The 12,411-nt window shown below is 37.0% G+C and overlaps 1 protein-coding gene across 1 annotated transcript in view; it reads left to right on the forward strand.

Moving 5' to 3' along the window:
- The window catches only part of pcsk5b (proprotein convertase subtilisin/kexin type 5b), a gene marked incomplete in the record, with an annotated part of 79,677 nt that overhangs the window by 13,694 nt on the left and 53,572 nt on the right, over positions 1-12,411 (forward strand). The window contains 3 exon segments of the mRNA XM_014017337.1: positions 6,260-6,412; positions 8,636-8,779; positions 9,643-9,719. Coding sequence (XP_013872791.1) covers positions 6,260-6,412; positions 8,636-8,779; positions 9,643-9,719 — 374 coding nt within the window.

The raw sequence follows: 12,411 nt of genomic DNA on the forward strand, positions 1-12,411 counted from the left end.
GCAATGCATTATGGGATATGCTGGGCCGGGAAGGATTCATCAGACCTGTCCTTCGATTCGGGGAAAAAGAAGGACGTATTTGTCGGACGCATCGGAGGAGTCTTACGTTTTGGACGTCCTTCGTCGCGGCGCTGTGACGTATGCGGCCGACAAATTCGACCTTCGGAGGACCCGTCCTGCCGTTTTGGACACAGCCTTGGAAAGCTTTCCAAGCTAAAAAAAAGGTCACTTCCTGTTGTTCTTACCTGTGTTCTGACACAGTTTGCTGCTGATTAGGTCAAGAGGGTCAGAGATGGCTCTGACTCTCTTGACCTAATCTTGTGTCAGAACACAGATAAGAACTTCATCTCACTTGCTTTCAAGCACAAAGACTTTTTGGTGAAAGGCGTGGCCATGACGGTGCGGCGAAGTCAGACTTCACGCTTTTGACATACGTCTGGCTCTAAATTCCACATAACTCAACCAATCTGCACTGAATTCCCTATGGTCAATCCTAATCCTCCTTACTTCAGGAACACAGTCCAATTTTTGGAGGGCGTGGCCTGATTACACATCACACCTTTGACGTACGGTTCAAACACATGATCCGATCTGAACCAAATTTTGTGTGCACCAAAAGGGAGACCTGCTCAGCACGTTTGTGTAGTACTTTGACAAGATCACTTTAGCCCCCCGTCTGTTTATCTGTTCACCTAATGAGATTATTTAAATAATGAAGGCCAGTGATGATTCCAACAAAACTACTAACAGTTGGTCACTACTGAATGGTGACAGGGGACATCAGCAACGGTTGGCGTCAATTCTATTTTGTTTAATTAAACACAAAAATATTTGTAGCTAATGGGAGTTTGCTCTGGAATAATAAAACTTGACTACAGACTGTCATCAAGTCAGAGTCCTTGAGTAATAAAACGACTCAATTTAACAGGTTAACCATTAAAAAGTCAATGCACTGAAGGACGTTTCTCTAGAAGGTGAGCACAGCTCTACCTGTGAGAAGCTCCCAAACAAGTAATGTGAGTTGAGTTTGTCAGATATGCTTAAGAGAGATTAAAAACTCCTCTTCTCTCTACTGAAAGGTTTATGTGAGCCCATTACTCTTTCTCCTTTATTTCAAACTTCCACCTTAAAATGATTAGCCTGCAGCTCAGACATCATCACACAAACAGCAGCAAAAGTGGATCAATTTGTTCCCATTTGTTCTATTGAAGTGAACTCTTCCCCAGTTTCCCCTGGTTACTGACCCAGGCAGCAAGAGCCACCTGCAAACCCTTACACAGAGAGCAAATGAGAGAAGGGGAGAGGGAGGAATTGGGTTGGAGTAAGGAATGGGAGAGAGAGGCCAGCCATCTAACAGAGAGGGGGCATCTGTGAATGAGAAGAGCAAAAATTAAACGGAGAGTCGCTGAGAGTGTGGTAGTCAGGGACAGAGATGAGGAAGGTAAAAGAGCGAGATAACTGAGAGAATCAGATTGGAAAAGGAGGGCTGACGAAGAGGTACAGGTGCTAGCAGACCATCGGCTGCTCCATCAAATTGGGGTTGAGTGGATTGAATAGATTGTTACGCTTCAGAGCGAAAACTGGCACACAGACTGTGGATAGTACCCGTAATACACACCATCAGCCGTGTAGCCACAATAGGTGCAAAAAGATATCCACTTAATTGCTGGAAACTTGAAAACAAATGTTTGCTCACAAAATAATAAAAACTAAATGTCTTATAGCTACTCTTTATATTTTAATTTAGTGGGTACTAATAAGTAGCCAAAAAAGTTGTATGAAATACCTTGTCTTTATTATTATATTGGTCACAATTAAAGAGGAAAATAAACAGCAAAACATTTTTACCTTTTTTATATACCTTATATTAATTTTGGCTATTTGTGATACACATTGGACCAGTTTTTGTTTAAATCTGTGAAGAAGTGACTAATAATATTTGAAACAAATGGTTCTTGTAGTCTTTCTGCCCACCAGTGAGGTTTTGAATCGAGCGATTACGTCATCTTTACTGCTGGGAGCTGATCTGTGGAAGGATGTTGAATCACCTGTTACTCTACATGGTTTTTAATCACATATGGGATCATTTCCACCTTGTTTACCAGAGGCAAAATAATTGTTTTGCATTCATAATGTAGTGTCTAACTTTTTGATTCCTTTTGTTTTTCCAGCAAAAGAGTTTCTCACACGTGAAACTGAGATTCGCTCCTAATTCTTGTTTTTCATCAGTTAGTAAAGGGGCCACCATCAGCATTTGGCTCAGTTTGTACTAACTTTACTCACTTAATTCAGAAATATATTTTTTGACATTTTATGCATTTTTTAGAATAGGCAGGTCTAAACCAGTGAGTAAAAACAATTAGTTTTTGAGACAATTTTCTCATCAAAGGCAAAGATAGAACTATTTTTAAGAATAAACCATTCTTATCAGCAATTGTGAAAGTAAAACTAACAAATTCTATTAACACGAGAAATTCCTGATGACATCAGATTGGCATGAAATGGACTAAGACCTTGACGAMCAAGAGTTACGGGAGGTTTTTCCTAGACGTCCTCCTAATGTTTCTTTCAGTCTTACATCAGAGGTCCATGCAATTAATAAATAACTCCACTTATGGGCCAATTTTGGACTTTTACGCAGTCAAAAGAAAGCAGTATATTTAAGAAATCAATGCTGTTTATAAAATCAATTATCCTTCCTTTTCCTGCCGGCTCTCTTGCCATTTGTTTTTTCTCTCGCATCTTCTGCTCAGTCTTCTTTTATTGACTCTCCCGAGACTCGTTCTCTTCAGCTCTTTATCGCCTTTTCTTCTCTCATCTCATCTTGTCCTGTTGCCTTGCGCTCCTATTCTCGGGAGATCCCGGTAGATTGTTTCGTGCACGGGACCAGATAATCACTCTCCAGTCATGTTGTCAGCTGCTTTCTTTTCTCTTTCCCTTCTCTCTCCTCTCTGTATTGATGTGGAAAAATACTTTGCCTTTACAGAAGGACAGTATTCAATACCTCAGAAATCTGAGATTTCTGACGGGCTGAGCAACAAAACAAAAACGTTTTTCAGTGCTAAAATGATTTTTATCGATTATCTGTTATGCGTGTGGTTTTTGTCTCGACACGTGCGCAGCCTGAAACTTCTAGCTTACACGAGATGATGCGAGCATCTCAGTGGAATTTACTTTTTTTACCTGTGCTAATTCTACATCATCCTAATAAAATACAAATTGTTATTTGCATAAGAGCATATGTTTCTAAAAAAACACATTGTACAAAAGTCTTAAAGCACTGCTATGCCATAATTGGCTGTAATAATTCAGGTTTTATATGAGCATTGGCTGCTTTTTGCTAACTTTGAGTGTAGTCTGTGTGTCTGGCTTTTTTCTTTAACTATTTTCTGTTTATTTGTTGGTATGTTAGACCACTTAACATAGGAATCATTCAGTCATGGAAAGGCGTCTAAACTTCAGGGATGAACCACTGCTAAGTTAGCAAGGCAAGGACTTAGATTTATGTTGTATTTTCTTTTTCACCAACTGTATGTCTTAAAATACCTTTTTTTAGTTTTATAAATGCATTTTTTCCCCTAAAAGGTAAAAATAACAGCTTTAGGATCAAAAAGTGATTTTTTTGCACTATTAAACATTTCTAAATTACTGGAACCAAAAAACACTGCATATATCAGATGAAATACCATTAAAATATATATATATAAATAACAGCGGGTAAAATAAGTATTGAACACGTCAACATTTTTCTCAGTAAATATATTACTAGAGGTGCTAATTACATGAAATTTTCACCAGTTGTCGGTAACAACCCAAGTGATCCATACATACAAAGAAATCAAACCATAAATGTCCAGAAATGAAGTTATTTGTAATAATGTGGAATGGCACAGGGAAAAAGTATTGAACACATGAAGAAAGGGAGGTGTAAAAAGGCATGGAAAGCCAAGACACCAGCTGAACTCTCTCAGTAATTAGAAAGCAAGCCTGCCCCTTGTCAGTGCAAGTTAATATCAGCTGGTTCAGTCCCAAATGATGGCCAGGTATCACACAAGAACCATCTGATGATGGGTAAAAGTAAAGAGCTCTCTCAAGACCTTCACAACCTTATTGTTGCAAAGCATAATGATGGCATCGGTTACAGAAGAATGTCTAAACTTCTGAAGGTTCCAGTGAGCACTGTTGGGGCCATAATTCAGAAGTGGAAAGAACATTATTTCACCATAAACCGACCACGACCAGGTGCTCCTCACAAGATTTCTGACAGAGGAGTGAAAAGAATTATCAGAAGAGTTGTCCAAGAGCCAAGGACCACTTGTGGAGAGCTTCAGAAAGACCTGGAATTAGCAGGTACGATTGTTTCAAAGAAAACAATAAGTAATGCACTGAACCACCATGGCCTGTATGCACGCTCACCACGCAAGACTCCACTGCTGAAGAAACAGCATGTTGAAGCTCCTTTAAAGTTTGCTRCACAACATTTAAACAAGCCTGTGAAATACTGGGAGAATATAGTCTGGTCAGATGAGACCAAAACTGAACTGTTTGGATGCCAGAATACACATCATGTTTGGAGGTCAAATGGCACTGCACATCAGCCCAAAAACACCATACCAACAGTGAAGTTTGGAGGTGGGAACATCATGGTGTGGGGCTGTTTTTCAGCATATGRTACTGGCAAACTTCAAATAATTGAAGGAAGGATGAGAGGAAAAATGTACAGAGACATTCTTGATAAAAATCTGCTTCCATCTACCAGGATGATGAAGATGAAACGTGGCTGGACATTTCAGCAAGACAGTGAGCCCAAACACAACGCCAAGGAAACTCTCAGTTGTTTTCAGAGAAAGAAACTAAAGCTGCTGGAATGGCCCAGCCAATCACCTGACCTGAATCCAACAGAAAATCTATGGAAAGAACTAAAGATCAGAGTTCATAGAAGAGGTCCACGAAACCTTCAAGATTTGAAGACTGTTTGTGGAAGAATGGGCCAAAATCACACCTGAGCAATGCATGCCACTAGTTTCTCTATACAGGAGGCGTCTTGAAGCTGTCATTGACAACAAAGGCTTTTGTACAAAGTATTAGATAAATTTCAGTAAGTGTGTTCAATACTTTTTCCCTGTGCCATTCCACATTATTACAAATAACTTCATTTCTGGACATTTATGGTTTGATTTCTTTGTATGTATGGATCACTTGGGTTGTTACCGACTTCAGGTGAAAATTTCACGTCATTAGCACCTCTAGTAATATATTTACTGAGAAAAATGTTGACGTGTTCAATACTTATTTTACCCGCTGTATATGCATATCTTATCTATCTAATTTAGATTGATAACACTTTCTTACAACTCTTAGACAGATCTTTCTCTTCCGTGTGTGCCGTCTGTCTACATGTCAGTTTCTGCGCTTGTAAAACTTTTGATGGAGACTTAAGACGAATGAATCCTGCTAGACTAAACACACAGAGTTGAAGAAGAGTTTACCAGGGCCAAACAAGTGGGTCCAGCTGTCTTCTTCAGCAGGGCTGATTTTGAAATCGGAAAATTCCTTTTAGACCAGAGTGAGATTTTTGCCAAGGAATGTCTTTTGCCTTGAAGGAAACCCATAACATTTGGAAGATTGATGTTACCTGGGAGACTTTTACGTCTTTAGTGCATGCRGTATATAAACTGTATGTTCCTTAAGCTGTGCACAGTGGAGCCTGGGAGAAGGAACTAATAAGTCTACCTGTGCTGCCAGAAAGAATAAAGTGACTAAAAGCTGCACTTTATAATAAATTAAGGCAGATGTTTTTCTGTAAATCTGGATGGTTTTTAGTTATTCTTAATTGCTTTTTGTTAAGTTTTTATAGACCTTTACCTTTTAAATAATGGGACCAAAAATTAGTGTTACATTTTGTATCTTTGCCCTTTTTCTTTTAGCATTATCTCAACTCTATTAGTGGCTTAAAGTTTTGTTTAAGTTTAAACAAAACAAAAATACTGTCAATTTAAGCTACTGTGTAAGATTTTATCTGCAGTGGCTTATGGATTATAAGAAGACCCTTAACAAAATGTATTGCTTTGAGATGACTTGTCTTTAGTTTTATACCACATAAAAGAAGTTAAGATGTTGAATATTAAATTTAATAGAAACTTGAATCAAGTTATTCCTGTGTCTCTGATGGGTTACCTGTGGTTAGCTGTAATGTCTACGTTGTGTTGTTTTAAACCATCTCAGTTTTTGCTAACTCRTGACTGTGTGCTTGTTTCAGGTGGAGTGGATAGAACAGCAGGTGGTGAAAAGGAGGATCAAGAGGGATTACAAATCAGCCCCGCCCCTTTCCCAGACAAGCCCCGCCTTTAGCAGCATGGCCCAAAACAACATATTCTATAATGACGCCAAGTGGAGCAGTATGTGGTATATTGTAAGTATACTGTAACCTGCATGCTGCCCATTTTTATCCAGTTCAAAAGTCAAAGGTCGTGGCATGGTCAAGATTACTGCTACGTCACGGAGCTGAAGATTTTGTTTTTTCTTTCAAATTAAAGGAATCAGTGTTGTGAAATTTGTCCTCAGGTTTAAAAATGGACAAGTTTGGCTCAGATTTGTATTGCTGGTGAACACAGCTATTTGCAAACACCCTCAGATCATTGCTCTTTTACTTATATTTGTGTGTATGTGTGTGTGTGTGTGTGTGTGTATATACGTTACACACAAACAGTGTGTGGTTGAACATCCTCAGGTCTGTCAATTGTTAACCTAATATAGATATTTCCTGATACTTTGACCAGAGTGTTTTTTTCTCCCCCAGCTGAAGAACGCAACTTTCAAAACTTTCTGTGTATGTTTTTAGGTTTATTTAATCAAGTATTTCCAATAATTCCAAACAAAGTCATAAAGTCAAAACACTGTAGAAGCACACTTCCTGTTTGACAAATTGCGTGGTTTTGTTTTTATCTAAATATAAAAACTCACATAAGAGCACGTCATTATAAAAAAGGATGYAATGAAGTGTAACTCAATAATAGAATAAAACAAATTTAGCACAAATCGTCTAAATTTACAAATTAAATGTACTTTGGCTTTAAAAGTAATGAATAAAAAGCTTCTGTTTAGGTTTAATATTATGTGTCTCAATGATACTTTGACATGAAAACAAATAAAAACTTTGGCACACATGATTCCCTGGAGTACAGTTTGCAGTGAGAAATACTGGACCGCCARCTCAGATTTAAGGCGCCGTTCGGCTGCACAACAGCAGCAATCATGTAACTTTATTACACGTGTCACWCAGGATAAAACAGGTCTAATAAAGTTATGGCAATAATTTATATCATGTGGCATTATGTCATTTTAAAGAGAAATATATTCTTTTATTTGTGATTAGGGTTCTACTTTAATATAAGTAGATTTAAACAGATTTGGGCCTTGATTTATATTTTCCATTATAATTTGTAGAAATGTAGTCAAACGTAACTATTGTAGGTCTTTTTTTCATTATGTTTTAGTTGTTTTGTCCACCTCTTAAAACACATTTMAGTTAAATCAAAAGAACATTAATTCATATAATGTATCTTCACCTGTTAATTTAATTCAAGAATTTTTTTTCCTCATTTTGAGTTGTGTGAATCAGTTATTCGATGTCATTTCTCAGAAAGCTGAAGTGTAAATAAAAGTTTGATCACACGCATTTCCAACAAGATAAAAGCTTCATGTGTTGTGACTGATGATGTGTGGGATTCCTAATGAGCATAGGAAGATCAGAGCTGAACCGAAWAAAAATATAAAACTCTCTTCTTTTACACCGTTTAATGTCAGGTCACATTTATTCTTCAATAAGGCCTTCAAAAGCGATTTTGAGGGACTCAAAAGTGCTATATAAGACTAATTTATTATTATTATTAATATTAATAATAATAATAATAATAATAATAATAATAATAATGTTTGAAGAGTAATGTTAGATTCAGACTTTACAGTCTTTTTAGGAAAACAATTTCTTAAGATTTAAAATGAACATTTTAAAAGCCATTTTGTTCTTTTTATAATCACATTTTGTTTGACATGTGTGATGACAGATTTTCTAACACAAAACATGATGAATTTTAAGTTTCCTTTTCAGATAATCATCTTATCCTTTTTTATGACCTTCAAATAACACAATTTTACTTTTTTAGATTTCAATGGCTTCTGCTGTCATTTTCAACATTAATATATTCTTCCAGTGACTCTTGTATAACGTCTATCATTTGAAATCAGTCAATAATGAGTTACAGCCAAACGATTGCAAGATTTAATAAATCTAAATTATATTTGGCATTTAATCAATAAATGTGTGTTATTCTAAATTAGTAGGACATGATTAACCTGAAGGAGAAATACTTATGCGAATAAGCGATTAAGTCATGATTGAATGAGTTTCTGTGGGATTTTGTGAAGAATTCTCCAAACAGGCCCGACATGAACATGTCTGAGCCTGTTTACGTCACATTGTGCAATGATTCTGGAAAAGCTTGGCTGTAAATCAAAAGAAAGTCATGATGGTTTGTTTTATGCTCCTAACCTTTAAATGTGTATGTTTAAAACTCTTGACTCGTATATTTTCCTGTTTTCAACCTACTCTTACCGTCTGCTTTCCTCTCTGCAGCACTGTAACGATGACGTCCATAATTGCCAGTCGGACATGAACATCATGGGGGCGTGGAAGAGGGGCTACACGGGTAAAGACGTGGTGGTGACCATACTTGATGACGGCATTGAGAGGAACCACCCTGACCTTTTACAGAACTAYGTGAGTGTGTATGTATGCGCGTGTAGGGCGACAGTGTGTGTGTTTTTGTTGGGTGTCTTCTGTGAACTTGAGGTGTTGATCTTTGTAAGTACTGTTGTYGTTGTGTGATGTTTGAGCAGACATATGATCCAGTGTGCTGTAAATGTTTGCTCCTGTGTGTTTGTGGCAGTGAGTCAGCCTGATTTAGACCCARATGTACCAAAAGAATCAACACAAACCGATTTTTTTTTCATCTTATATGCATTCAAGTGTTACAACCTGGACATACTAATGAAAAATAATGGATAACTAAAAAAAATCAGCCTTATATAGAGACACTAGTTCTTTTTCTTGTTCAAACTGAAGCAATATTAGGAAAGCAAAAATTTTATTATCATCCGATTTGATTTGCATGATAGCATAAAGGTATTTGAGTACAGATATATTCATGTTTGTCTGTTACATTTTTTGCACTTAGCTCTCATACCAGGGCCAAATATTTAAAGTAACATCTTGGCCTGAAGCTGCAGGTAAAYGATCAGTCAGCTGTGTAGATAAAGCGATTCACTGTTTGACGCTGTAGTTATTAGTTACTCTTAATGTTGGGATGTGTTTATGCCAAAGGGTAAAAATCTTGGCAGATTGGATTAGCTGGGATTGGATTCGATTTACAAAAGTGCTGTAATACCAATGTGAACTATTTGATTGAGTTAAAGTATCACTTTAATGATGTATTAATCTCCGACGCACAGAGACAAGACAGTATTAGACTTACTCTTGTAACAAATTAAAGTGCCAGATCAACATTTTCTCTCCTCTGCTTTTTATTTACAAATCGTTGTGAAGTTTCATGTTCTTTATTTTCATCTTGGTGTCTCCTTCAGGACCCTCAAGCAAGCTATGATGTCAACAGCAACGATGCAGATCCCATGCCGCGATACGATGCAACCAATGAGAACAAGTAAGGAAAGAATCTTCTCGCCAAATTGTAGTTTTAGAAATGCGCAGATTTATCTCTTAAAACAGCTTTCATGAAAAAATAATCAATGGAAACTCCATTCTTCCACTGTATCTGAGTCCTGTTTATTGTGAGCATGACGAGTTGATGAAATTGATGTGACGTTTGTGGATATGTTGAGGTTTTGTTGTTGTTTTCTTTTTTTTTTTATTGAATAATGTAGGTTTGTAAAAAGAAAAAAAGAAAAGAAAGAGGTGGGGAAAAAACTCTTGTCTGTGCACTTGTCCTGTGCCAGTTTGGCTTTGCCTCAGTGAGTGATTATTGAGTGTGTGAGTGTGAGTGTGTGTGTGTGTGTGTGTGTGTGTGTGTGTGTGTGTGTGTGTGTGTGTGTGTGCTTGGCTGCAGTATCCGGGGTGTCAAGGCCTGGCTCAGTCCCTGCTGGTGATACATCGTCTTAAAGAAACATGAGGCCCACAGATGCAGCTCGGTGAACTAACTTCCCCGTTTGAAAAATGTCAGTTTTGACCAAGGCAAATGGCTCGTAGCTGAGAAGACAAATGTCTGCTGAACTTTCTTACATATATATGTAACTTAAAAACTGTGTTGTGGTTTTGGGTTTCAAAAAAAAAAAAAAAATCCAGACATCCTCGAAAAAGGAACAAACCTCAATAGTTTCAATTAGATTTCCACAATAATCTTCAGATTGTGTTCGCTTTTCTGGCACATTGAGACTTTCAGATGCTCCAGATCGTTTTTTTAATATTTTTTTTGTACTAAATATTCTGTAGTATCTACTGTATATGTAAGACCAAATGAAAGAGACTTACCAGTCTGATTTACAAAAAGCAAACAAATTGTATGCACACAACAGAAAATTGAGCACAAGTTAGACAGGCTGCATCTGTTTTTCCCTCTTTTATCCGGCGCACAAGTGTTGGAAATGCTTTTGGTTGAGTGGAGAGATTCATGAGTGACTGTGACACAGATGTGAAGAAAATGGAAAATACAGGCAAACACTTAAGACTGGAAAGATGGCCGGACAGACAATTTTATGGATTACTGCAGCGATGTGTATGAATCGAAGGCTGTTGAAGCATTTTAAAAGAGAGCAAACAATTTGGTGTAAAAGTGCTGCTTAAAAGGGGGTTGCTGCTGAAATATAACTATTTAATTTTATGCTTCATCCCGTTCAAAATGTCTTAATTAGAGTAACATAACTTTTTTAAGGACTTTATGAAAATTTACTTTAGATTATGAGCAAATTTTCCACAGTATTGCAAACMGTTTTATGCTCCGTGAAAAGATAGAACTTAAAAAGGAAGGGGGAGGAAAATAACTGATCAAAGTGGGATAATGCAAACAATTTTTACCATGAACACTTTTGATAAGCAGCCTTCACCTATAAGCCCTGGATACATTTATGTAGATAAACGTGCAAACAGTTTGGTCCAGGCGTTTTCCTTGGCTGCTCTTCACACATGCACTTCACAACTGGAGATTTCTGCCGGAGAAGTGCTCTCACAGCTGGAAAATTTTCAGGGAGGTAGTGTGGAGAAGCGTCTGTCTGCGGCTCACAAGAAGCAGGACACGATGCGGATAGTATGGTGTGAAAATTGCTTTTTTTATTTACCGTAACAAAAGTAGCAGATGAAACTCTGTGTGTGTGTTGATGCTGCATGTGTTTGAACATATCCACATTTTGAGAGAGCCATTGGAAATGGTAGAGAATAGCGTTCAGCTGAAATAAGAATGGCAATAACTTGAAGGCAGCTTTGAACAGCGTTTCACCTGTTTTATATAGTCAAGTTGAAAGTGGAGGGGAAAATGCCCACAAGAAGGCTACATTGAATGTTTGTTACCCTTGAAACATCTAAAGAAAATGAAACAATTGTTAAAAAATGTTTTATTCTGCAAAATGTTTGGCTATGATTAAAGGGAACATTTTCAAAATCCACTTTTTTTAGTTGGTAAAACATTTTGTTGTGTACTTGGAGTCTGTATGAGTGCAGAAAATTTGAAATTAGTCTCTCCCGGTGCTGCRTAGATATGTTTATATTCTGTTTGAGTCATATTTTTCAACCCCTTCAGTTTTCTCTATTTTCTATGATGTTTTCTGAGGTTTTTGTCTTCATTCTCCTCTGGCTCTGGGTCAGACTCTAGCTCCAACATATAAGGCTGGATGGACAAGTCTTCCCTTGATGACAACTTTTAACTAATTTGTAAATAAAAGTATTTTGCTAAATAGTCGTAAATCCCTCTCTCAAACTAGAGTCCACAAATCCCAATTTTTGTTTTACAGAAAAGAGCAATAAGGATTATTACCAGAAAGAATTACAGACCCCCAACAAATTCATTATTTCATCAGTTGAAGTTATTAAAGTTCTATGATTTGGTTGATTGTAATATTTTGACACTTATGTATCGGGATCATAAAAACACCTTACCCTCAAACATCCAATTACATTTTACTAAAAGAGAAAGTTGTTATAATCTCAAAGGGATAGAAATGTTTAAGTATGTTTAAATGTAAGTTTAGAACGAGTTTGAAGGAACAAAGTACTTCAGTCCAGGGTATAAGATTGTGGAATGATCTGGTGGCTGAAGTTAAAAATGACAGATCAATATGTTTTTTTAAGCAAATGTTAAAGGTAAATTTGTTACAGAAATATATAACAATTTAACGTATGATTTGTGT

Source organism: Austrofundulus limnaeus, unplaced genomic scaffold (genome assembly GCF_001266775.1).
Source record: "Austrofundulus limnaeus strain Quisiro unplaced genomic scaffold, Austrofundulus_limnaeus-1.0 Scaffold166, whole genome shotgun sequence".
Taxonomy (NCBI): Eukaryota; Metazoa; Chordata; class Actinopteri; order Cyprinodontiformes; family Rivulidae; genus Austrofundulus; species Austrofundulus limnaeus.